Below are 26,198 nucleotides of genomic sequence, written 5' to 3'. Positions count from 1 at the left end.
AGATCTGTCAGCCAATAACACAGTTCTAAAGGAAAACCGTTTATGATATTCATTATATTCATCGTTCCTTATTGGAGTCACAGTTATGGTAGCATTTATGTATTACTGCCAATTGTGAAGACGATTCTGTGCGGTATATGTTGTTAATAAATTAGCTGTCATGTGTTGATATGCCTCGAAACAAATAATTAATATGTTTTGGCCCATGTGCAAATTGTTTTGGTCAGAGTCTATCTTTCTTCTACACTGACACCTTTCCAGAGGGTAGAAATCGAACCCCACATACCTCCAAAAGCAAGCAAGTTTTCAAGTGACGAACCTTAGCTGTAAGGTGATTGTTTTGAATCGCAGGGCTTACTTTTAGCAGGGTCCCCTGTCTGTTGGCATGCAGACCCATTTACTGTTCCGCTGAGGCAAACTTTTTGCCGTGTGTTGTATCAGGGATTAACTAACGTCAATGGAGGAGGGCGTGAGTGGGCCACCTGGTGTATGTAAATGCTGTATATGGTGTTTTTCTCTGTGTGTTCCAAATCCATGGCCGGCCGGAGTGGCCGAGCGGTTGTAGGCGCTACAGTCGGGAACCGCGCGACCGCTACGGTCGCAGGTTCGAATGCTGCCTCGGGCATGGATGTGTGTGATGTCCTTAGGTTAGTTAGCTTTAAGTAGTTCTAAGTTCTAGGGGACTGATGACCTAAGATGTTAAGACCCATAGTGCTCAGAGCCATTTGAACCATTTGACCGAAAACCATGCTATAATATAAATTTATACATAATATAAAGGTAATTTTTCGAAGAATTTAATGTAAATCCAGTTCACTTGCTACACAAAACGATTTAAGAGATATGAGTGGTAAAAGACTGACGACCAGTAAATGGACCACAAACGCATTAAAATACAAACAAAGTGAAAAAGTCTTTACATATCTGCAATAATATGACCAGTTACTGAGATAACTTACAGAATCCGTTGATATATCATCTTGTAGGAAATAACCTCAAGTTTCGTATGAAACTGTCAAGTGTCATTTGGGTTCGATGTGCCTACCATTTGTGATGCGGCAAGCATCCCGTCGATAGTCCATTTCGTCTCACACTCCTTGCTGTAAATCGGCTATAGCTTCAGCAACGGCAGTAAAAACTGGATTTTTCAAGTGGTAGACGAGGAACATACGCACTGTCTTTAATGAAACCGAGAGAAAGAAATAAACTGCTGTGAAGTCTGGGGAGCGAGGTGGCCATGCGGTTGTTTCTTCACGGTCAATCCACCAACCTGGGAAGCGATTATCGAGGAAACCTCGAACTTCCAACAGAAAATGAGGTGGTGCACCGTCTTGTTGGTACTGAACCACACCACCTCGGTCATGTTCATAGATCTGTGGAATTAAAAAGTTTTTAAAGATATCAGTGAGAAGAAAGGGCTACACCCTCAGTTTGCTAACGTCACAAAACACATTAACTGTCACGAACGTGTTCTAATGTGGATTTTCGTTGCCCCGTATTATGCGATTCCGTACCACGGATATTGACTCATCGCTGAAGATTATTGTGTTCAGAATTTCGCGTCGTCCTCTGTCCTCTGTCCGATGCAACAATTCGCACACAGTTCCCCATGAGCCTCCTGATCTGCATCACTAATTTGGTTACCATTGTTGATCTCTATAGTTTCAAGTGTAAACGTCTACCCAGTACTCACCAAACAGTATTCTGTGGAATTCCAGCCTCGCCAGAAGCAGGTCGAGTTGATTTTTGTGGACTGTGAACAAAGCTCTCCCTGATCTATTCGACATAATCATCAACACTAGGGTGACCTGATGATTTCTTGTGTAGCAGTGAACAACCCAGCACAATGAAGTTCTTGTATCAGGAGTAAATTGTCGGCCTGCTTGGAGGTTATTTAACGTACTCGATGCGAAATTTACGCCGAACAGTTGTTGCAGAGCTCGTTTAATGAAAGCAAAACACACAGCGAGCACGTTCTGTACCTGAGAAAGTAGTCATTTTAACAGTGCACTACGCAAGCGCTCCTGGTGGCGGAATGAAGTACTAATGCATTACGTGAATCAAACTAGAGGTTATTTGCTACAAAATGACTCATCTACCAATGTTGTAATTAAATAAATTTCTATACAATCCAAACTTGTAAAGTTCTTTCTGACTTACCCTGTATTTAACACAGTTATTAATTCCAATATTCCAGAACAGAACCACTAATTATCATAAGTTAACTAGTTTCTGTTTAAAAATAACTCAAATACATCATTTGTTTTCAGTACCAGCAGCACTTTTATTCAATAGAGGATGGCTACCTTTGATCTCCCTGTGAAGTTGTGTCGTTTATGTCGGCTATGGTCTAAGTTACAAGTTTCTCAATTTTTCAGTGAGGCTACTGATTCACCAATTCAATTTAGACGCATTGTGCAATGTATCTTCTCCCGATGACTTTAGTAAAGCGAAATAACTTCGTTGGCCAGGGTTTCTCAACCTTTCTGTATTTGCAGGCCAATTTCCATTCGCTACTTCGATAAAACCATGGTCGATGTTCGTCAATTGCTCTCTGTCTTGCAGATAGTGTGCGAAGAAGTTGATGAATTACATCAATCGAAAAATTTTGCTCTGCAACCCAGGAGCAATGTTTCAGTAGTAATTCTTAAACACATTTTTAATGCAGCTATGAAATTTTAATTATTTGCTTTATTTTACAGTAGTGATAGAGTCCTATCTACAACTGCATTATTTCAGTGTAAATGTGAACTTTGATTTTATTTTTTCAATTCAGTGAATTAATAAGTTTCTGAATCTATACTTTATTTTCCATTAAATAAACTGGCGCCTCCATTTAGGGTCATCATGCTCCCATAAAAATGCGCGCCTCATTTGTTGGCAATCGTTATTGCAGGACTTACATTGTCAGTACATGGTCCATTCTACGAATTCAGTAACTTCGTAGACCAGACATTATTTACTTGCTAGAAAAGTATCCTCACAATTTCCGTGTCATATGATTGCGTGAATGGAAACTTGTCACTTATTACACGAATTAGAGAATCGGTTTGGCAATAGAGTTACAAAAGCTTACTATATAGATTCATCAGAAAGTTTCTATACACAACCCAGATTTTTTCGAATTATTGAGACTGTTCTTGACAAGAAGCTAGTAGAAAGTCTCAGCATTAGAAATACAATGTAACAAGCCTATCTATGGGCCAGAGAACGAGAAATGTTCTGAAAGGCATGTCCGCTCGATCGCAAAATGTAAACCACAGTGAAAATAAGAATCTCTTATTTACATCAGCTCCATCTTCCAGCTATTTCTCTACATAGTCGCCACTCCGGTTGAAACATCTGTTGTAGCATTATACTCTCGTTATAAAAGGCTACCGCCTGTGCTTTCTGCCGATTCTCCACGCCAATCTGCAGCGTGTTGTCCGTGCCAGAATGTTGTCTTCACATCCAGCGGTTCATGTGAGCAGAGATGAGAATCAGAGAGAGCCAAATTTGGGCTATATGGTGAGTGACCAAACATTTACCATTAAAACGTTGCAGGAGGGTTCTCATTAACACTGCAGTTTGCGACTGAGAATTGATGTGAAGGAGGAAACGCATAATAGTTACGTTGTGTGGGTTTTGTGAGATAAGGCCAAATCTCTCACAGGCACTCGTACTTGGCGGATGACACCATATTATAGGAATCTTTAAGAACTCACTGTGCGCTCCGAACTGAAAAGAGCGACGTCACGCTATCCACAGGCATACTAAAGACGCTGCCCAACTTATATGTGTGAGGTCTCATCGGATATTAACACAGGGTTCTTTTCGTGACCGATCGGACCTCGAAGAATCTGAGATCTCCGCCCGCAGTCGTTCCTCTTCTCCAGGGCACAGCAGTGACGTCATAAAATGGACACTGGCAACAGAGTTATCAAAAATGGGTAATGATATACATAAAGGCACTCCGCCTGCCTTATCTATCAAACGTCCTTTTAACAACCAGAATCAAGAGATTGAGTATATTTTGTATTCATTTTAATCTAAGTGCATAGCAAAAACATTTTTATCGCTTCGTTTCGTACATTTATTCATAATTTAGATGAAGGTTAGCTATCACACATTTAGCTGTAGTTCTATATACAGGGTGTTACAAAAAGGTACGGCCAAACTTTCAGGAAACATTCCTCACACGCAAATAAAGAAAAGACATTATGTGGACATGTGTACGGAAATGCTTAGTTTCCATGTTAGAGCTTATTTTAGTTTCGTCAGTATGTACTGTACTTCCTCTATTCACCTTCATGATTTCATACGGGATACTCTACCTGTGCAGCTAGAACATGTGCCTTTACAAGTACGACACAGCATGTCGTTCATGCACGATGGAGCTCCTGCACATTTCAGTCGAAGTGTTCGTACGCTTCTCAACAACAGATTCGGTGACCGATGAATTGGTAGAGGCGGACCAATTCCATGGCCTCCACGCCCTCCTGACCTCAACCCTCTTGACTTTCATTTATGGGGGCATTAGAAAGCCCCTGTCTACGCAACCCCGGTACCAAATGTAGAGACTCTTCGTGCTCGTATTGTGGACGGCTGTGATACAATACGCCATTCTCCAGGGCTGCATCAGCGCATCAGGGATTCCATGCGACGGAGGGTGGATGCATGTATCCTCGCTAACGGAGGACATTTTGAACATTTCCTGTAACAAAGTATTTGAAGTCACGCTGGTAGGTTCTGTTGCTGTGTGTTTCCATTCCATGGTTAACGTGACTTGAAGAGAAGTAATAAAATGAGCTCTAACATGGAAAGTAAGCGTTTCGGGACACATGTCCACATAACATATTTTCTTTCTTTGTGTGTGAGGAATGTTTCCTGAAAGTTTGGCCGTACCTTTTTGTAACACCCTGTACATGAATTTTGCGGAAACAAAATAACTTAAAAGGCACTGCTGTTGCATAAGGGGATAGTCTTAAACAGCATATTTCATTGCCTGTAAATGCCGTTTAGTGCTTTGGCGACACTTAAAAATATCTTTAATGTAAAGTAGCTTCTCACACTAGATAATGTAAAAAAAATTTATCACGAGATAAATTAACTTCCCAAAGTCCATATAAGTATAGTAGTACTACACTATCGTTAATAAGGTTATTCGATCGACTACACCGCAAATACACTGACAGGAAAAAAAAATCGCGACACCGACAAGGAGTTGTGCGACATAAACAAAAGTTGGTTGGCGTCGGACTTCGCTCCATTCGCGTAGGAATGGCGCTGGTAGAAGCACTAAGATAATGCAAATCAGGTTTAAATACAAAATGTAACGGTGGTGAGCGTTAGTTATGAGAGTGGACGTAGAGAGCTGATGTTAATTTTGAATGCCTTTATTGCGACGAAGACACCATTACTAACGCCTCAATGAGTTGGAACGAGGTCGTGTAATAAGGCTACGAGAAGCTTAATGTTCCGTCTGCGATACTGAAGAAAGACTTGGCAGGAATGTAGCCACTGTACATGATTTCTGGTAGCAGTGGTAACGAGAATAAACGGTCGCAAGAAGACCGGGCTCCGGACGATCACGTAGAGCTACTGAGAGGGAAGGCCATCGTGTTCGGCGTATGGCTCTGGTGCTTTGTACTGCATCTGCAGTACCAATTTCAGCAGCAGTTGGCACAATAGCGACACAAATAACTGTTACAAATGGGTTACTTCGAAGACAGCTCTAAGCCTGATGCCCTGTAGCCTGCATTCTACTGACCCCAAATCAACTCCATTTGGGACGTTATTGGTGTTGAGCGGGAGATCCTTGGAGGGCTGAATGGAGGTGGGTTGTGTTTTCTGATGAAAGCTGATTCTGCCTCGGAGCCAGTGGTGGCCGTGTGTTGGATAGGAGGAGGTCAGCTGAGGCCCTGAAAACAATCTGGCTGCGAGTTATACACACTGGAACTTCACCTGAAGTTATAATCTGGGGTGTGATTTACAGAAAGAGCATTCTGGTGATTATCCCACGTTCCCTGACTGCGACCTTGTAAGTGACTCTGGTGATTCGATTTGTTGTACTGCCATTCTAGGGGATGTTTTTCAACAGTTCACCCGCATACCGCTGTTGTAACCCAACTCGCTATACAGGGTGTTGGAAGGTAACCTTGGCTTGCTTGATCACCAACTCTTATCCAATCCAGCGCATATGGGGCATCATCGGACGACAATTCCAGCGTCAAAAACGGTATTAATCATCTCTATATTGACCGACCATGTGCACCAAGTTTGGAACTTCATCTCCCTAGCTGAGAACCGGAAACTGTAAAACATAATGCATGCACTTTCACACGCTTTCATTCTACATTCTAACTGCTAATGTACCAGCATTTCACATTTGCAGTGGCATATCTCACCCTTACATTAACCTGTAATCTTGCAACGTCAGTCATTTGTGTATTGTACCTATACAAATGTATTCCGGAAATTTCATTACGCTGCATTCATTACTTTTCAACGTTGCGATTTTTTGTCCGTCAGTGTAGTTCTGCTGCTTACATGAGAGTGCTTCTATGTAGGAATTTGTAAGGCGACACCGACAATCTGGAATACGAATGCTGACCGTTTATCTCTCAAACTAATGGAAGATGTTAAAAATCGTTTTGAATTAATAAACCGACATATTGACTTGCTAGTCACCCAACTTACGTAAACCCCTTGCATTGCAGCGTGGCTCACACGACATGACGAAAGCGAAATGGAAGGTAACATTAGGATATGCATGAAATACTTGAGGAGCTGTAGCTATGAAACTATGGTTTTAATTATTTTTGTCATTTAAACACTGACCTACAGGATTTTCGCTGACAAAGAGAACTCAAACTCAATCTATTCATTTATTACTCACGATATACAAGCCCAACGCAATCTGACTGCTATACAGTTACAACGTGACTTCCAACAATTAACACAAAAGAATGGCACTAACTGAACTAAATGAAACTAAAGAAACGTGAAACTACTTCCTATTCTGTTAATTGCCTAAACTCATTTCAATCACGAACACAATTTTTTTATGAGTCGCTTACCTCACAGAAAATCTTGATAACACGAACTACACCAATTACAGCAAGCGGCAACTGCTGCCAGCGAAATAAAAAGATTCTATCTACTATAGACTAACTACTAGGAGGTATATGGTTAGCAAAAGAAAGATTTCCTTGAAGATCAAACAATGTATTTACAAAACTTTACCCTTTTCTGGTGACATGCAGTTCCAAAAATTAATAGTTGTCTATAATTCCACTGCCTAAACATTACCAACAAAAACCCTCAACACTATGTAATCAAAAGTATCCGGACAACCACAAAAACATACGTTTTTCATATTAGGTACATTGTGCTGCCACCTACTTCCAGGAACTCCATATCAGCGACCTCAGCAGTGAGGGAACAGAATGGGGCGCTCCGCAGAACTCACGGACTTCGAACGTGGTCAAGTGATTGTGTGTCACTTGTGCTATATGTCTGTAAGTGAGATTTCCACTCTTCTAAACAACCTTAGGTCCACTGTTTCCGAAGTGATAGTGAAGTGGGAACGTGAACAGACATGTACAGTATAAAGCATACAGGCCGACCTCGTCTGTTGCCTGACAGAGACCGCCAAGGGTTGAAAAGGCTTCTACTGTGTACTAGGCAGACATCTAAACAGATCATCACAAAAGAATTCCAAACTGTATCAGGATCCACACCAAGTACTATGGCAGTTAGGCGTGAGGTGAGAAGACTTGGATATCATGGTCGAGTGGTTGCTCATAAGCCACACTTTACGCCGGTAAATACGAAACGACGCATTGCTTTATGTACGGACCACAAGCATTGGACGACTGAACAGTGGAAAACATTGTGTGGAGTGACGAATCGCGGTGCACAAATTGGCGATAATATGGCAGGGTATGGGTATGGCGAAGCCCGGTGAACGACCAGCGTGTGTAGTGCGAACAGTAAAATTCGGAGGCGGTGGTGTTACGGTGTGGTCGTGTTTTTCATGGAGGGGTCTTGCACACCTTGTCGGTTTCCGTGACAATATCGTAGCACAGGACTACATTGATATTTTAAGCACCTTCTTGCTTCCCACTTTTGAAGAGGAATTCGGGGATGGCGATAGCATCTTTCAACACGATCGACCACCTGTTCATAATGCACGGCTTGTGGCGCTGTGGTTAAGCTACAATAACATCCCTGTAATGGACTGGCCTGCACATAGTCCTGACTCGAATCCTATAGAACACCTTCGGGATGTTTTGAAATGCCAGGCCTCACTGACTGACATCGATACGTCTCCTCAGTGCAGAACTCCGTGAAGAATGGGTTGCCACTCCCCAAGAAACTTTCCAGCAACTGATTGAACATATGCCTGCGAGGTTGGAAGCTGTCATCAAGGTTAAGGGTGGGCCAACACCATATTGAATTCCAGCATTACCGATGGAGGGCCGGCCGCGGTGGCCGTGCGGTTCTAGGCGCTGCAGTCCTGAACCGTGGGACTGCTACAGTCGCAGGTTCGAATCCTGCCTGGGGCATGGATGTGTGTGATGTCCTTAGGTTAGTTAGGTTTAAGTAGTTCTAAGTTCTAGGGGACTGATGACCTAAAATGTTAAGTCCCATAGTGCTCAGAGTCATTTGAACCATTTGAACCGATGGAGGGTGCCACGAACTTGTAAGTCATTTGTAGCGAGGTGTCCGTATACATTTGATCACATAGTGTACATTTCCTTGAGGTCTCACTTTACAATGCCAGTCCTACCAACACAGAGTCTCAACTAAAAAAAAGAGACATGTCCGTACACTTCTCCACCCACTCGCTAACCGTCACTCCGTCAATATCTTTCCCAAGGCGTAGAGCACTGTCAGCGATTTTAACACAGTCTATACCGCTACCAAAATACAACCAAAACAGGCTGCTTACAACCTTATTAATCCATCTATAATCCGAACTGATCATAGGTACTTTATCCCGTCTTGGGTTGGTCGTTGAAGAGAAGAGAGATGGTAGATAATATTGAAAAGATATAGGATCACTCTAAAAATAAATATTCTAGCGGATAACTACTTTTTGCAAATGAATGTGAGTGACAGATTAGCCAGTAAATTCCTTGAAGTGGGCCGTCGGCGACCAACGTGAGTTTTGCTTTTCACATTATTCAGCAGTCCAGAAAGTTAGACAGTTCTTTACACTGCTCACATGCACAACACTTTCCGAACTGATATTGCTGTTTTTCTTATGTGTCTGAATCAATAACCACCACAACTTTTCATTTTACTTGATTTCATTTTCTCAACAGAAAGTTTATTGTATTACGAATAAATATTTTCTTTTAAATAATGGGTCTACACTACCAGTTCTAATTTATCTATCATTGTGGGAAAATAACGTCGGAATGCCGATAATGAGCATGCTATCAAAGCACCGGCTACAGGTTTACTCCTTCATCCTTAGTGCACATGAAAGTGCCATACGTCAGTTAGTCGATGTAGCCTCATTACCCGCTCCCCACAAAAATCATCTTACTCTTCACTTTACGTAAAGATATACATTTAGCTTCGCAATTACGCCTGTTTAGGATTTGCTAGCATCAAAAAATTTCTCCGTTCCTCTGAAAAGGGACCCCTAGTACATATAAAAACGAAATCCGTCATTACTTTAGCCAATGCGTGCTCGTTAGTCGTCCGGAGTCCCTCCAATTGATAGCACAAAAGCGTCTGTGCTTCGCAGCTTCCACTACTTAGCAGTTACCGACCGGTACGCGAAAATTACACCACTTCACTTAATCGTGGAAGATGAACGAATTCACGTTTCCTACCGTATTGAAACACAGGTAATCTACTTTAGCTTTTAATCTTCGATCATAGTCCTTATCACCTCGGTGTCATCGTCTTCCGAAATCTCTAAAATAAAAGTTATTCTCTCACTTAGACAAGATAAACTCAGCTGAAAATAAAACTGAAGATGATGAAATCCCCATCTAAATCAGTACTCCACAAAGTACTGTGTCACACATGGTAGACAGAACTAACCATTTTATCACGTATTAGGGTATCTTCTTGTATCACTGTCGTATGGAACAAGGGAAGATTCATAGTTTAAATGCTTTTGTGCACATTTCAACTGTTCCAATTTCTCCTCATAATTCCTGCTGCGAAGATACTTAGGGTTCTATAGAATTTTCCTAGATTTCTCACTTATGCCTCAAAACTTTGCATGTATGATTTCGCCGGATTATAGACGTCTGTCTTCAACTCAACTGCCTGCCAGTTTAGGTTCTCCAGGATTTTGTTGTACATGTTCAATATATTCTGTTAGATCTCCTTGGTGTGGGTCCCACACTCTAACGGTATTCGAGGATGGGAAACACTTGTGAATTGAAAAAAAAGTCTCCTTCGTAAAATAATTGCGTTTTCCAGAGGGCCTACCAGTGATACGAATTTTGCCATTTATTTCACTTTTGATTACACCAATATGATACACAAATTATTACATCCAGTTATCCAGATAAGATAAAGGCTTCTTTTTGCGATTCAATAATATTATAAGTTGTTGGGATTCCCAGTTATACATGTGTGATAATTTAAAGCATGCTGGCACCCCTAAAATCACTCAGATATCCCATCAAAATCTGACTGGATAATTCCGAAGCTTTTTGCCAGATAATTCTTCATTACGTAGAACTGTACCATAAACAGAATGTCTGAGGCTGTAATTAATATTGCGTGCCAAATCAGTAATATACAATATCTCAGGAAACTGAATGTTATGTGGTCTTCAGTCCAGAGACTGGTTTGATGCAGCTCTCCATGCTACTCTATCATGTGCAACCTACATCGTTCTGAATCTGCTTCGTGTATTCACCTCTTGGTCTTCCTATACGTATTTTACCCTGCACGCTTCCGTCCAGTACTAAATTGGTGATCACTTGATGCCTCAAAACATGTTCTACCAACCGATCCCTTCATCTAGTCAAGTTGTGCCAGAAATTTCTTTTCTCCCCAATTCTATTCAGTACCTCATCATTAGTTAAGTGATCTACCCATGTAATCTTCAGCAATCTTCTGTAGCCTCACATTTCGAAAGCTTGTAGTCTCTTCTTGTCTGAACTATTTATCGTCCACGATTAACTTCGATTCGTGGATAGACTCAATACAAATACTTTCAGAAAAGACTTCCGAATACGTAAACCGATTCTCGGTGTTAACAAATTTATTTTCATCGGTAACGCTTTCCTCGCCGTAGCCAGTCTACACTTTATATCATCTCTACTTCGACTATCATTAATTTTGCTCCCCAAATTACAAAACAAATTTAGTGCTTCAAGTGCCTCTTTTTCTAATCTGATTCCCTCCGCATCACACGATTTAATCCGAACACATTGGATTATCCTCGTTTTGCTTTTGTTGATGTTCATCTTATATCCTCCTTTCAAGACACTGTCCATTCCGTTCAACTGCTCTTCCAGCTCCTTTGCTCTCTCTAGCAGAATTACAGTCTCGTCGGCAAACCTCAAAGTTTTTATTTCTTTTCCTTGGATTTTAATTCCTGCTCCAAATTTATCTGTTGTTTCCTGTACTGCTTGCTCAATATACAGATTTATTAACATCGTGGATGTCTCACATGCTTCTCAACCACTGCTTCCCTTGCATGCCCTCGACTATTAAATATCCCATCTGATTTCAGTACTAATTGTAAATAGCCTTTCGCTCTCTGTATTTCATCCAAGCCACCTTCAGACTTTGAAAGAGAGTATTCCAGTCAACATTTTCAAAAGCTTTCTCTAAGCCTACAAATGCTATAAACGCAGATTTGGCTTTCCTGAACCTATTTTTTAAGATACGTACGTAGGTCTAAGTCTAGGGGTCTGTTGACCTCAGATGTTAAGTCCCAGGGTGCTTAGAGTCATTTGAACCAATTGAACAATCAAGATTTTCTTTCTTTGTGATTGGAATTATTATATTCTTCTTGATGTCTGAAAATATTTTCTCTGTCTCACACATATTTTTCACCAGCTGGAAGAGTTTTGTCATGGCTGCTCTCCCAAGGCTATTAGTAGTTCTAATGGCTTGTTGTGCACTCCCAAAGCCTTGTTTCGACTTAGGTATATCAGTGCTCTATGAAATTCATATCTCCCATTTCATCGTCATCTACGTCCTCTTCCATTTCCACAATAATGCCCTCAATTGCGTCACTCTTGTATAAACTTTCTGTATATTCCTTCTTCCTTTCTGCTTCCCCTTCTTTGCTTAGGGTTGGTTTTCCATCTGAGTTCTTGCATACAAGTGTTTCTCTTGCCTCCAAAGGTCTCTTTAATTTTCCTGTTGGCAGTATCCATCTTACCCCTGTGATATATGCTTCTACATCCTGTAGTCATCTCTGCTTAGCCATTTTGTACTTCCTGTCGATCACATTTTTGAGACGTTTGTATTCCTTTCCGCCTACTTCATTCCATATCACAGGTACTGCTGTAGTTACAGATATACCTTCGTATAAACGGTAGTTATTCACACAATACCATATGCAAAGGACAAATAGACTAAGACCAATGAGAATACTTGTTAACCACTTAGTACTTTGCTGTACAGAAGCTATTCATGCCTTTTGGCACAATATTGTGTGAATAACTATGGTTTATAGCAATATATGTGTGTAAGTATATGAGTACTGTAGGATGTTTTTACACATTATTGTAAAACATGCATTTTGTAATTTTTAGGTGTGTGGTTTGAGAGTTGGGGTGTCAGCTCGAAACCGGTAACCAAAACAACTGAATTTTGTATCAGTCCAACAGAGACGGACGAAGTAAAGAAATTATCCATTGCGGGCATATCATCCTTGACAGCACCCCTCAAATATACAACATCAACAGCGAGATCCCACATAATTCCTGATGGGGCGCCTGAAACTAGTTCTATGAGTAAATCACCTATTCAATTACATATTTCCTTTCCTACATATAGTCGTACTTCCACTAATAAGCTAAGTGTGAAACTTACTCAATACCAGAAGTCTAGATACAGCGATTCCGTGGGATTTCCTTGGTCAAGAGTGCCTATTTATTGCAAGATGTTGAATCAATCAATGTAATTCGAGAAAGAGATTACATATTAAATATTGCTTTTTTTGCGCAAAGTGCTCTAAATAGATTTCTCAACTCCACTACAAAGTTGATAGTGCTGAATAAATGTGGTGAGCCACCTCTAGAAAATTCATTGTGTTTTGTGAATGAAGCGTTCGTCTTCAAACTTCACAGTTTGCTTGTATTTTAACAGCGCTTGTAAATGCGATCCACTGTTCTAAATTTGAGCCCCACATCTTCTCTGTGCTCCTACCCAGAGGTAAATATTCCAAAGTCCTTGAGGCACAACGTATTTGCCTTTAATCTAGTTTTCAGAACATCAACATCTAAATATCTGATTTTGTTAAATGGTGTACTAAAGTGCTCATAACAATGCGGAAAATGTTTAGAACTTTTTTTAATTTTTCTTGTTTGTTTATTTTTTGACGGTCAATCTGAAATATTAAATAAGTGCACCTCTAATTATATGTAAATTAGATTTTATACCAAATATCTAATTATAACTATTGCATTTTAGTGAAAAACGGAAGAAACAATCCCACTCAATTTATTCCACACCTACAACTTCTTTCGAGCTTCCTCAAAAAGGAAAAGTTTCCAGATTAAGATAATAGTTTTTCGAGTTTCACTCAGTCACAATTTTGGGCATCTTCTCATCTGAACCCCTGAGTTGCCCATCTTTTCCCAACCTTTTGAAGTCAATATCGACATCAAAATTTAATGCACTCGCATAATTTCTACCCCTCCTTTCAATCTCCTTCTTCCGCTCCTTCCCGTACATTGTATTTTTTTACTAAATATAGGAACTCTACTGCCTTAGCTCATGTTGAATCAGAACGTTTCTCTGGTTGTATCTGCGATGCAAAACTTTCACGGTTTTATCACAGGGATCATTTTCAACAATAGTCTCCTCCAGAATATTCTTGACTCATTTCGTAAGTCATTTGCGTCATCTTTGCTGTTGTGCCTACGCTGTATGTTGTAGGATGCCTTGTGATGGAGATTTTTTGTGTGTCCATCATCTAAATCCACTTTTTCACTTATTTTTTAACTAACTGTAATTGGTGAACGTGATATTATATAGGTGCCATAGAAACGAAGGACCTGGTGGGAGTGTAAAGTAACAATATAGGAAAAACAAGCGCGGAAGTTAATTTCACGGATCGCCGCGCTACTGCCTACCGCCTGGAAATCAGCTCCGCTTCTGTATCAGTCGATACAGAAGGTGGCTCTGATCAGAAACCACAGACGCGCTGTCAGCGACGTAAAGTGGAACACTGTTTGCCTTTCGCCATTAAGCGCGTCAGCGTTGTCCCAAAATGAACAGTTATGAAATGCTCTGTGTCGTTATTTGTTCAGTGTTCTGCTACTGGAACTGTAAACGTATCGAAGCCCCGAGCGACTGTCTGTTGGATGTGTGGATGGCGCAATGCCAACAGAAATGAACAGTCCCATGGGAGGAGACTCAGATAAAGAAAAAAGCGCTGTGTTTGGCACCATCTCGCTGCTGAATGTATTCCATTCCTACAGTAAATAAATCCCAGTAAGGATTTAGAAAAACTTGTCGGTAATTTTACAGTTTGCTTTCCAAGAAAATTGCGGAACAACTAATCGATATGTCTCAGGAACATATGTTTTTGCTACAACTGCAGAACTTCTCTAAAGATAAATTTCTATTTCACAGCATTCATCTCGGGCACAAACTGTTTTGGAAACGCACTCATTCAATCCTTGAGATCGTAAATAAAAGGAAATGAAGTTAATGTCAGCTCAACTCAAGAAAGTAGCACAGTGAGGTAAGAAGTAAACAACGTTTCGGATGCAGGGTGCTCTGTAGCAAGCATGAAATTCAGGACAGTATTAGTCGACTGGTGCTCCGTCTTAGCCCATCCTCTAAGGACAGAATAGCAATACAAAGAATCAACATATAGTGTACAGTCTTGGTCTATAAATTTCTTCATTATATACCAAAGCGAAAAGCTCAGTACCATGGCCTCGTAATCTACTTCATACGTATTGTTGATAAATCTAAGATATCTGTTTCGCTATATTAAAGTGTGCTTCTTTTAGCTTAAAGTTAACATGTCGTACAGTAAAAAACTCACTTATCCATTGTACTCTACAGTGTTTTTCATGCAATTTAGTTATATCACCGGACAATGGCAGTGTAATAACGTAATCCATAGCCGATGCAAGTTTTTTTCGTTCTGTTGTATCTCTGAATGGAATGCTAGGTGAGCGTAAGATTGTTAAGGTTTTTCCCCACCAAGCACAGAATTGAGGTAAGAGGCTCGAACACTGTGTCTCAACCTGAATTTAAACCGGATAGGAATGCCGATGGTGCAAATTGCGAGGCACACCACTTGGTCACTGCCACATAGCACTCGAGCAGCTAGCACAGAATGCGACTGCAACAGAATGGCCCCACTACAAAGTCATCCTGACAGCAGCACAAAATGAAGAAAGACAACAAAACACACTGGCAAGAGCTCCTCCACTACATCGATCTTGAAGACATGGAAGCAACAGTAGGGACACCGCAGTATAGTATAGAATGCTGAAAAGTCTAGAAAACAGGGACACATTCACTTATCGCCACAGCTCAATAACGTCGCAGGCACGAGCTAACTACTGGGCTTCTGTAGTATAGGATAAATCGGAATGACGGCCTTGTAAATTACAATGAATCCACGTTGCAGCTGTTCCCTAACGTGCTGCCTACTGTTCATCTGATGACTTCGACTAGAAACCACCAGCCAGTCAGCCTCATGTACTCCACTGCCGTGGGTTGCCTTTGCTGCTTTCCTTGTTGTTCCTGCTGTGAAGACGTGACCAACAACCAACTGGGGGCCAATCCAGGACGACCTGCTAACTCCTAACCTCTCACCTTCTAGGAGAGGTGCGCCTATGCTGCCCCCTGGCTGCACCTGTCAGTAGCTACCAGTGCCTTGGCCTTCTCTTGTTGGGAGACCAGGACATACTTCTGCATGCCTACGATCATCCTGTGTGGCCACTGATGTACGCCGACCAGGGCGCAAACTAGTACGACCATATCCTTAACATCGGTTTGTTGCCGGATTCTCGAACATATTCTCAGTTCGAATATAATGAATTTCTTTGAGACAGAGAAGTTGCTGTCTATCCATTAGCACGGCTTTCGAAAGCATCGCTCCTGCGAAACGCAACTCGCCCTTTTTCACATGATATCTTTCGAACCATGGATGAAGGGTATCAGACGGATGCCATATTCCTTGACTTCCGGAAAGCGTTTGACTCGGTGCCCCACTGCAGACTCCTAACTAAAGTACGAGTATATGGGATTGGTTCCAAAATATGTGAATGGCTCGACGACCTCTTACGTAATAGAACCCAGTACGTTGTCCTCGATGGTGAGTGTTCATCGGAGGTGAGGGTATCATCTGGAGTGCCCCAGGGAAGTGTGTTAGGTCCGCTGTTGTTTTCTATCTACATAAATGATCTTTTGGATAGGGTGGATAGCAATGTGCGGCTGTTTGCTGATGATGCTGTGATGTACGGGAAGGTGTCGTCGTTGAGTGACTGTAGGAGGATACAAGATGACTTGGACAGGATTCGTGATTGGTGTAAAGAATGGCAGCTAACTCTAAATATAGATAAATGTAAATTAATGGAGATGAATAGGAAAAAGAATCCCGTAATGTTTGAATACTCCATTAGTAGAGTAGCGTTTGACTCAGTCACGTCGATTAAATATTTGGGCGTGACATTGCTGAGCGATATGATGTGGGACAAGCATGTAATGGCAGTTGTGGGGAAGGCGGATAGTCGTCTTCGGTTCATTGGTAGAATTTTGGGAAGATGTGGTTCATCTGCAAAGGAGACCGCTTATAAAATACTAATACGATCTATTCTTGAGTACTGATCGAGCGTTTTGGATCCCTATCAGGTCGGATTGAGGGAGGACATAGAAGCAATTCAGAGGTGGGCTGCTAGATTTGTTACTGGTATGTTTGATCATCACGCGAGTGTTACTGAAATGCTTCAGGAACTCGGGTGGGAGTCTAGAGGAAAGGAGGCCTTCTTTTCGTGAATCGCTACTGAGGGAATTTAGAGAACGAGCACTTCAGGCTGACTGCAGTCCAATTTTACTGCCGCCAACTTGTATTTCGCGGAAAGACCACAAAGATAAGGAGATTAGGGCTCGTACAGAGGCATGTAGGCAGTCATTTTTCCCTCGTTCTTTTTGGGAGTTGAACAGGGATAGAAGATGCTACTTGTGGTACGAGGTACCCTCCGCCACGCACTGTATGCTGGATTGCTGAGTGTGTATGTAGATATAGATGTAGATGGAGGTGTAGATGTAGATGAGAGTGCCTAGATGGAAAGGTTAGCTTCCAAGATGGATGGATAACGCCTGCAGGTCTCTGGGTGGAGATTCTGTACATTCCCACCTCCATTGAGAGCGCTGTCCCTGAACACACCAGGCAGCGTCAACGCGTGCCGAGTCGGGCGAATTACGAAGACTCAGCTACGAGCACTGCTATGCCGCCTCCGGCCAGTGGTACGAAGAAGTTTTGCGTTTTATAAATCCTGACAATCAATGAATCCACAGCTAACACTGTATTACTGAGGCACTCGGCGTGCCACCCGACCACACTCCCGCAGTCCGAGCCACGCATCGTGCAAACGTAGAGACCACGTTTCCATCGGTCTCCAGAGTTTGTCTTTATCTTACGGTTGTTTTTGGTGCAACAATGTTATGTGGCACGGCATACTCAGCTGCTGAAGGTCGTGGTGAACGAAAACACCGCTGACAGATGGTAAAATTTTGTTCTCATTGATCACACAACCGATTTCACGGCTTACACCCGCGTCTTCATGTGCAACAAGAATTACTACCTCAATCCATCAGAGGTGAACCCAACGGCAACCCTTTGACTAAGAACGCTGTGTGGACCTGTGATGGACTAATGTAACAATTTTTGTTGCACCTGAAGATGCAGCCGTAAGCCGTGAAACAGGTAGTGTGCTCAGTGAAAACCAAATTCCACCAGTTGCCAGTGGCGTTTTCATTCATAATAGCTCGTTTCTGATAACAACTTACGTTGCTGACAAAGCTACATCTTCTAACGACCATAACACAATGAAGAAGCTTGCAAAGTGGAGGAGATAACTTTTTGTTTGCGACATACGAGGGCTGTCCGGAAAGTAAGTTACGATCGGTCGCGAAATGCAAACGACTATGAAAATCCGATAAAGCTTTGTAAAGATGTGTTGGGCAGTGTCTCTTGTACGACTCTAGGTAAAATTATGTCGCTCTTTTCATTCCTGAGCTCTTAGTGAGCTCGTAAAGGTGTTATAGAAAATAGTGTCTCCCGCCAAGTACGAGGGCCTGGTGAGAATTTTCCCCAGAAGCTATGCAACCAACATTGCATAAGTGTCGTGCGGTTTCTTCTTCAAGACAATTCTCAGCCCCATTCTGCAGGGGCAATGAAGATGTTCCTGCATCGTTTCAATTGGAAATGTTTGGTTACCCACAATACATCCCGTAATTGTCTCCCACTGAGTTTCATCTCTGCTCAAACGAACCGCTGGCTATGAAGACAACATTTTGGCATAGACAACGAGCTTTAGGCCAGCGTAGAGAATTGGCGGAAAGCACTGGCGGCTGCCTTCTGTGATGAGGGTATTGGAAAGTTGGTACAACGCTACGACGAATGTCTGAGTCAGAACGGCGACTACGTAGAGAAGTAACTGAAAGGTGTAGCTAACTGTTACAAATGAAACATTTCTGATTTTCACAGTGATTTTCATTTCGCGATGAGTCGTAACTTACTTTCTGGACAGCCCTCGTATAACTTGAAGAATAATAATGTGACACTCTTGATACAAGGAACACGAGCACAATGTAACTTTAGGTCCACAAAAGTTGTAAGCAGTCAGACGGAATTCTGGATAGTCTCTTTACGTATTCATAATTGTTTAAAGATCTAAAGGTCTCTAAATCACTTCAATGTGATAGACTGAATTTGATTTCAGTCCCATTAGTGAGCAGAAGCTCACTAGTGGATAGATTTTGTCACTATCACCACATCTTACAAACGGAAAGCAATTTATATGTGTTTCTCTTTTTTCTTATAATGTTTCTCTTGCACAGTGCAATACCATGTCTTAAAAGATAAATCTCGGTACAATTTTCCTCTATTTGTTACAGTGAGAAGCTACCGAAGGATGTGAGCCGATGGCAGAACTATTCCTATCTGGAAGACATATACGACACACTTCAAAAAACTAATGGTATGTATATCTAACTCTTCCATTGATAAAATAAATAAGCATCTCTTTACAAGAAGACCATACCGTGCTAAGAATCGACTAAGAGAGTAATTCGTGTTATTTGACAGAAATTCCTTTTCTGTGCCAGACACCTCATAGAGATCTTACGTCAGAAGTCTCTATTAAAGGCCTTAACATTTCGATTTTCCCATCCACGTGTCCTGAGAAAAGAAGAACGCTGGAAGATTCTTTAAAAAATAAAAATATAATAGACTTACCAAATGGAGTCACGGTATGACAGCCAGTCTGGGGAAGGAGGTATGGGAGAATATCAGTGCAGATGTCACACCCTTCTGCTAGTAGCACTCTTTGGAATTGCTTGGTGCCAGGTGTGGAGAAAAGGCAAACTTATTAAGTGTCTACAAAACTAAAATATTTGAAACTGTACGGCCATTTCACTTAATCACAAACGGGGGCGACATAACTTTACTAACGCATTTGCACTTGTAGAATAGTTTCAGGACACGAATTACGAATTTTTGCATTTGAATGACGTCTCTGTGACTCATACCGACGAACAATTTTTATAAAATTTTATTCTAAAATTTTATGAAGAAATAACATTTTATCCCATTTTCTTTCCGATATTTGGTTCATTGCGCTGTATGTCTAATTTATACAAGCTGCAGAGCTTGATACATTTAAAACAATAAACAATGCATACCACAGTCAGAAAATTTTCACGAAATTATTGAAAACGAAAAAGGGCTCTTTACTTGAATCCTGTGTTAATATGGTCTTCATTTTACGATAATATTCATTCTGGAAAACTTCTGTTATCTTATCAGTGAAAAGGGTATCCAGAAATAATATAGACCAAACGAGGAACTTTAATGCTTTAAAATGTAAGCTTATTTCAGATTTTCTCATAAATTTTAAAATGATCTCTCAAAATGAATTGCTACTGAACTTCCAAAAAATACTAAATTTTCAGGTCTGTATTGTACAAGTCCTGATTACACCATCAGAAATTACACACGAGGCAAAATCAATATATGAATCTGAATATTTTAGTCTTCAATTGGAATTCATTCCTGTCTAGGATCTTAAAAGCTCTGCAACAGTTTCCTTAAAGGCAACAGCAGTCTTTGGAGTTGAAAAAGTCAAAGAAATGCCAAATTTTTCTACATTCCCTACCTAATAAGTGATTGTTCCTTACAAATAAGCATACAAAAAGAACATGTGATTGGTTTACAGTACATTTATTCTCTTAAAAACGATAAAGCACTGTTCGAAAACTACAGAAATATTCAGGAAAATACTACTAAAAGGGGAAATGGCTTATACCATCCATCACTCAGCATTTCTGAGGCGCAAGAATCTTTCACCGGTTCTACAGTAATGTGGTCTAATACATAATAAGCATTTGAAGTCTTCTTCCGTTTCAACCACTGAGCTAGACAGCCTCATTCATCTTCAATTTTTCTCTGTGTTTAGTCAGTCTTTTAAATGGTGAGAACTGAACCAAATTTAGACCACTAGTTTTTAAAGCTTTCCTTTTGGACTTCCGCTAATATTGCTTGTCCTCCACTACATTGCGAATGATTCTCATCCTTTCCTTATTGAGTTAATCTGATCTATTTCTAGCTTCCTTCCTATTCGTTTCATCGATTATTGTTTACCGTTTCGACCATAATTTTTTTGTATTCGACGGAAGTTCCACATTTCGAAGGCTGCATTGCGCCTCCTGTTCGAAACTGTCAATGTATTTCCCTCATTCCCAAACTATAGTATATTGCACACGAATATCGTCAGTTGATTCTCCCTTGTTAATGGATTTAGGTTATTTTAAATAAATAGTTTTTGTCTCCTCGTACACTATCTTCGCCTTCTTAGCTTTGATTGCAGTGTTTTGCCAGTTGTGACAGCCTTCAGAGAAACGTCGATTGTGTAGTCAAACGATATAGGGTCTTTAATATTTTTACATGTATTAAATGTAATTTGAACGTGCAGATGGTTAGCAGCCTTTATCTCCATCAAGTTCTAATAACCTTCATATTTCTGCATTGGTAGTAATAATTTCCTATGAACCCTCCTTACGCAGCTGCGTTGTCTGCGGGCAGATTGTTAGAACTGCAGTTTTTATTCGCTAGGTGATTTATATCTTTCGTTAAAAGTTTTAGATATAAATTTGGTGACTCTGTAGCGAAAGTTCTCTCTGTATAGTCATTCGACTTTCTGAGGACTTCAGCTACTACCGTCCGTATAATTATGACTATAAATATCTAAAACACCCTGACTTGGACTTGCTACGTCCGTGCCTTCTTTTAGTGGCTTCGAATGCAAGTTGCGTCTGCTGTGGTAAAAAATATGATAGAAACGTGATGGGCATCCCGTTACTTACGTGTTCCATTTCACTTGCACCACATTTTTGAGGAATTAATGTAGAACGAGTCGACTTGCAAATAGTTTCATTGGGTGGCTACATGCTCTCTTTTTATACGTTCCCGACTGGCCTACATTTAACATTAATCAATATATTTTTCAGTCTTACGCTTGAACCTAAACTTATTACTATTTTTAAACTTTGTAAAGACTGTCAGGTTTTAATTAAAAAGTTGCTTATGGAATAGGAGTTATCCAGATGAAATGATTTTATGACAACTTAAAACTTTGTTCATTGCCTTTCGGATATGTTACGTTACTAGGCAAATAATCAAAATTTTTTGTAGATGGATATTTAACTCTTTCAAACAGGTCTAATAACGAATAGTATAGGTTATTGTCTCTTCCAGAGTTGTAAGTGTGCACCGCTGCTCATCTTCTTATTGTTCTGGTCTTATATTGTTGAAGTGGAACTTATGTTTAGTTACAGTTGTTACTTTTACGTTGTAATGATACAGGTAAAAATTTTACAATTGTGTTTTATGAGCGCAAACGTTCTGTCACCTATTGGTCACGACTTACCTATTTTGAAGTGATTCCTCAAATGACGTTCCTTTAAATCATGTAGTAAACAAGTTTAGTTAAAATTATTGTGCCCTGGTTCGACGAGAGTTAAGCCTTTCAAGGCTAAACGGCAGTTCTTCTGAAGTACCGAACCAATAACTAGAAATTTTTAATTATGTTGACTTACCTTACTGTGTCTTCCAATAGTGCAAGGTCAACCAGGAGGAAATCCAGTAAACATGGGTTCAAAAACTCATACCTTAAGAGGTGTAAGCACTTGTTCATCTTTGCTACTGTGAACCAGTGCTAATAGCTCTAAAGGTATGCAGTTCAGGTCGTATGTTTATTCGACATTTTGTTCTTGCTTTGGTCCTCACTACTGACTCTTTACATATGAAAAGCAAGGTGCGTTTAGTAGAATTTTTTTCCCAGTGTGGAAGATAAAGTGCTTATAGCTCTTAAGATGTGCATTTTAGAGCCCATCTTTTCTTGACAGTTTTGCATCGAATGATCGTTCTTATCATTTCTCTGAATATCGACTATTCCTCTCACAATAAGGTGCTCACAATTATTCCTCTAATTTCACAATACTATATCTTCTACATAAATGAGGACTGAATCTTGGAGTGTATTTCAGCTTACGCATCGTATCGAGAAGTTTACCCTAGCGCTATTCGTATGCTGTCAGTTCTTGTGGTTCCCGATAGGGGCTCCCTGGAGCGGCGTCTCGCTTGCTCTCTCGTTCTTACTAACTTTCAGTTTGGGTCTCGACGGGGCGCCAATAGCACAGCGACAGCGTTCGGGTACAATTGTGCCATGTGATCTTCGTAGAGAATACGACACAACATTTCTTACAACGTAAGGGTGCGCAGGTATGTCGCACTGCACCATTGGCATCGAAGGTCACATCTCATGGTATATGTTTTTCCTGTTTTTTTGGAGGAGGGGGGGGGGGTGTTGCGAAACACTTGGTGTACGTGCCTCCCCTTCCAACAAGTTTGCGTGAACTATGATTACTTATAGCAATAGCAGCGATTGTAATAAGGTCAGACACGCGTGCAAAAAGTACAAAATCAGACTGATTTCGATCTGAAAGTTTGTTGTGTGTCTATTAGAGGACAGGTGGAACATTTGTGAAAGACAAATGAAAATTTTGATCGTAAATGTAAATCTGAAAAGTACCACTAGGTTTAATGTGTAGGCGCGTAAAAAATACAACCTTTCAAAGAAGATACTTCAAGATACTGGATATGTAGTCCTATACGTAAGTTAAGGCGTATATCAAGTTTCTGTCTTCAGTCATGTATGAGATTTAATCTTGTGAAATTGGTTTAATACTTCTGAGACCTCGTGTATTATTTGTTTCCAGTTGAGGGTATAGTTGCTCAGTCGTTTATGTACACAGGGTGTATAAGTAAAACGTTGTTGTAGGTTATATACTTAATACTTATACCCATGTATACATAAAATGGAACAATCACGTAGATAACGTTGTGGTGAAAGCAAATCAAAGACTGCATTTTATAGGCAGAAGCAGCAACAGGGCTACTAAGGAAACTTCTTACACTAGTCTTGACCGTTCTCTGCTGGAGCACGCCAGTGCAGTATGGGATCCTTAGCCTGTAGGATTGTTGGAGGGTATTGAAAAAGTTCAAATAATAGCATGTCGGTTTGTATTAACGAGGAATAGCGAAGACAGTGTCACGGACGTAATACGCGTGTTGGGGTCGCAATGATTAATAGAAAGTTATTTTACGTTGCGGTGAGATCTTTTCGCGCTATTTCAGACTCCAAAGTTCTGCTCCAAATGAGAAAATAGTTCATTGGCACTCATCTACAGAGTGATAAATGATCATTGTAACGGAATGAGAGAAATCAGGGTTTAAGTGTTCGCTTTTCATTTGCGCTGTAAGAGGGTGGAACGGTAGAGAAATGGTATGAAACTGATTCGATGAATCCTCTGCCATGCGCATAACTGAACTGCAGAGTAGTCACGTAGATGTAGATATACTTCATTGCTCGCAAAAATGTTAATACTGCTGAATGTTCATTTCGTACGCATACATAATATAATTCAATTGGCACGAGATACTTACATGTAGTTTCCTTGTTAATTGTGTCCCCACATGCATACTTACGTGTAGAAAACATCACACTCTGATTGACATCCTCTTGAAGACTTGTCGGTAATAACGAAGTTTCGATTACGACAAAAAGTCAGTCGTCAGTTGCCCAAGAGAAGCTTTACTTGCTTCACTTTACAGAGTGATATCCCTAAAAATACTTGATACTTGCGATGAGTGGTAAACAGTTAACTGTCAAGCTTCGTATCGTACATAATAACTATGTGCGACAAATACTAAGTACAGTATGTAGTTAGACAGTTAACTCTTTGCCGCCCATCACTCATAACACGTACTTTTAACGATATTACTATGTTTTGTTGAGTCTGCTGCAAAGGGTGTCACCGTTCGATAATTATTTTGATGTTGACTTACTAATGACATAAGCCTATTTCACTTCTGAAGACAGTTTAAAATCTGAAAACCAGTAAAGTGCACCGAATAAAGCTTTTCTTGTGCTGCTGGTAACTCACTTTTTACCTTTATTCAGCTACCAAACCACAGCCATGAACAAAACCATAATAATGAAGTTCTTTAGATGTATATTTTCCTCGAGACTAATTTCCTTTACGTCAGAAGGAAGGAAGAATCATGGCCTAGATTAACATACCTATTCGTGTGGAGGCAAAAATAAATGTCACCATCCTATGAAAGACTCATCCTTGAGGACACAGCAGTATTGTCACTTTTGAGTTAGTTAATAGGCGCACATTACTCCGCACCCCACCTTTTGTAATGTCTTTCGTTCTTTGTGCTCGACTGTGTGTGTGTGAGAGAGAGAGAGTGTGTGTGTGAGAGAGAGAGGGAGAGAGAGACAGAGAGAGAGAGATAATGCTCTCTTTCCATTGTGCTGAAACAAACACTCGTGTCGGCGGCGCGCTCCCAGATGAGACTGTCACACACATCTAGCGTCAACGGGGCAGTACGGGAAGTGACGTCTCTGATCTCGCTACGGCCTGTTAGGTATTCAGGGCACGCTTGGGTAAGTTTGTAATAATCTGAAATTAAAATGAGCGCTAGTGTTCCCGCGGGGAACATTGGATGGCTGAGCGTTACATTTGGGACTCTGTGTTATTGGTGCGAATGAGTAACTAGCAGCCAGTTGCTACATTTCCAATACAGGACCGCATGCAAAAGCTGTGTCGAACACTGTTCGTTACAGAATAGCGTAAAGTGCAATGCACGCTGTTACGGCGTGCCGGTTCCATGGCAGAACTGGTGCACTGTTAGTATGGCGGCATCTAACGGAGAGCAGCCATCGTAGTGGACAATGTTTATGTTGCAGTCGGAGTAAACAGTCTCCGATATTGGACCACTTTACCTTATGTAAACAAGACCTTGAGTAGCTGCAATTACAATGCAATTATGAATTTGTAATATACACATGCCGTATCAACACAGGTCAATGAGATCCATAATTGAAATATGAATACTCAATATTTATCTTCAGTGTTACAAATCAGCCCGTTATGTGACATAAGTTCGATATACTAATGGAACACAAGAGTTGAGAGTTAAAATTTAACTCATATGGTAACTCAATGAGTACTTCACATGAATTACTTTCTACAATATTTACCGAAAACAAACGGTAGTAGTGGTGATAACATCGGTAATGGATCCTCGACCTTAGACTACAAAAATATAAATTCTAAGACTGCAAACAGCCTGCGAAAACATTTCGAGACATTTGGTAAATTTGCAACAGTAAGCAGCCTCAAAGCATTAATAACAGGTCCGACTGCAACACAGGTGTATTCTGTTGCTATTGCAACGA

General features: G+C 40.7%; 1 protein-coding gene across 1 annotated transcript in view; it reads left to right on the top strand.

Moving 5' to 3' along the window:
- LOC126412934 (head-specific guanylate cyclase-like) overlaps positions 1-26,198 on the top strand; it is a gene marked incomplete at its 5' end in the record, with an annotated part of 516,083 nt that overhangs the window by 290,232 nt on the left and 199,653 nt on the right. The window contains one exon of the mRNA XM_050082825.1: positions 19,288-19,370. Coding sequence (XP_049938782.1) covers positions 19,288-19,370 — 83 coding nt within the window. The remainder of the gene's footprint in view (positions 1-19,287; positions 19,371-26,198) is intronic.

The sequence above is a fragment of the Schistocerca serialis genome, chromosome 7 (assembly GCF_023864345.2).
Source record: "Schistocerca serialis cubense isolate TAMUIC-IGC-003099 chromosome 7, iqSchSeri2.2, whole genome shotgun sequence".
Lineage (NCBI taxonomy): Eukaryota > Metazoa > Arthropoda > Insecta > Orthoptera > Acrididae > Schistocerca > Schistocerca serialis.
Note: the sequence above shows the minus strand (reverse complement) of the source record. Positions and strands in the feature narration are given on the sequence as shown.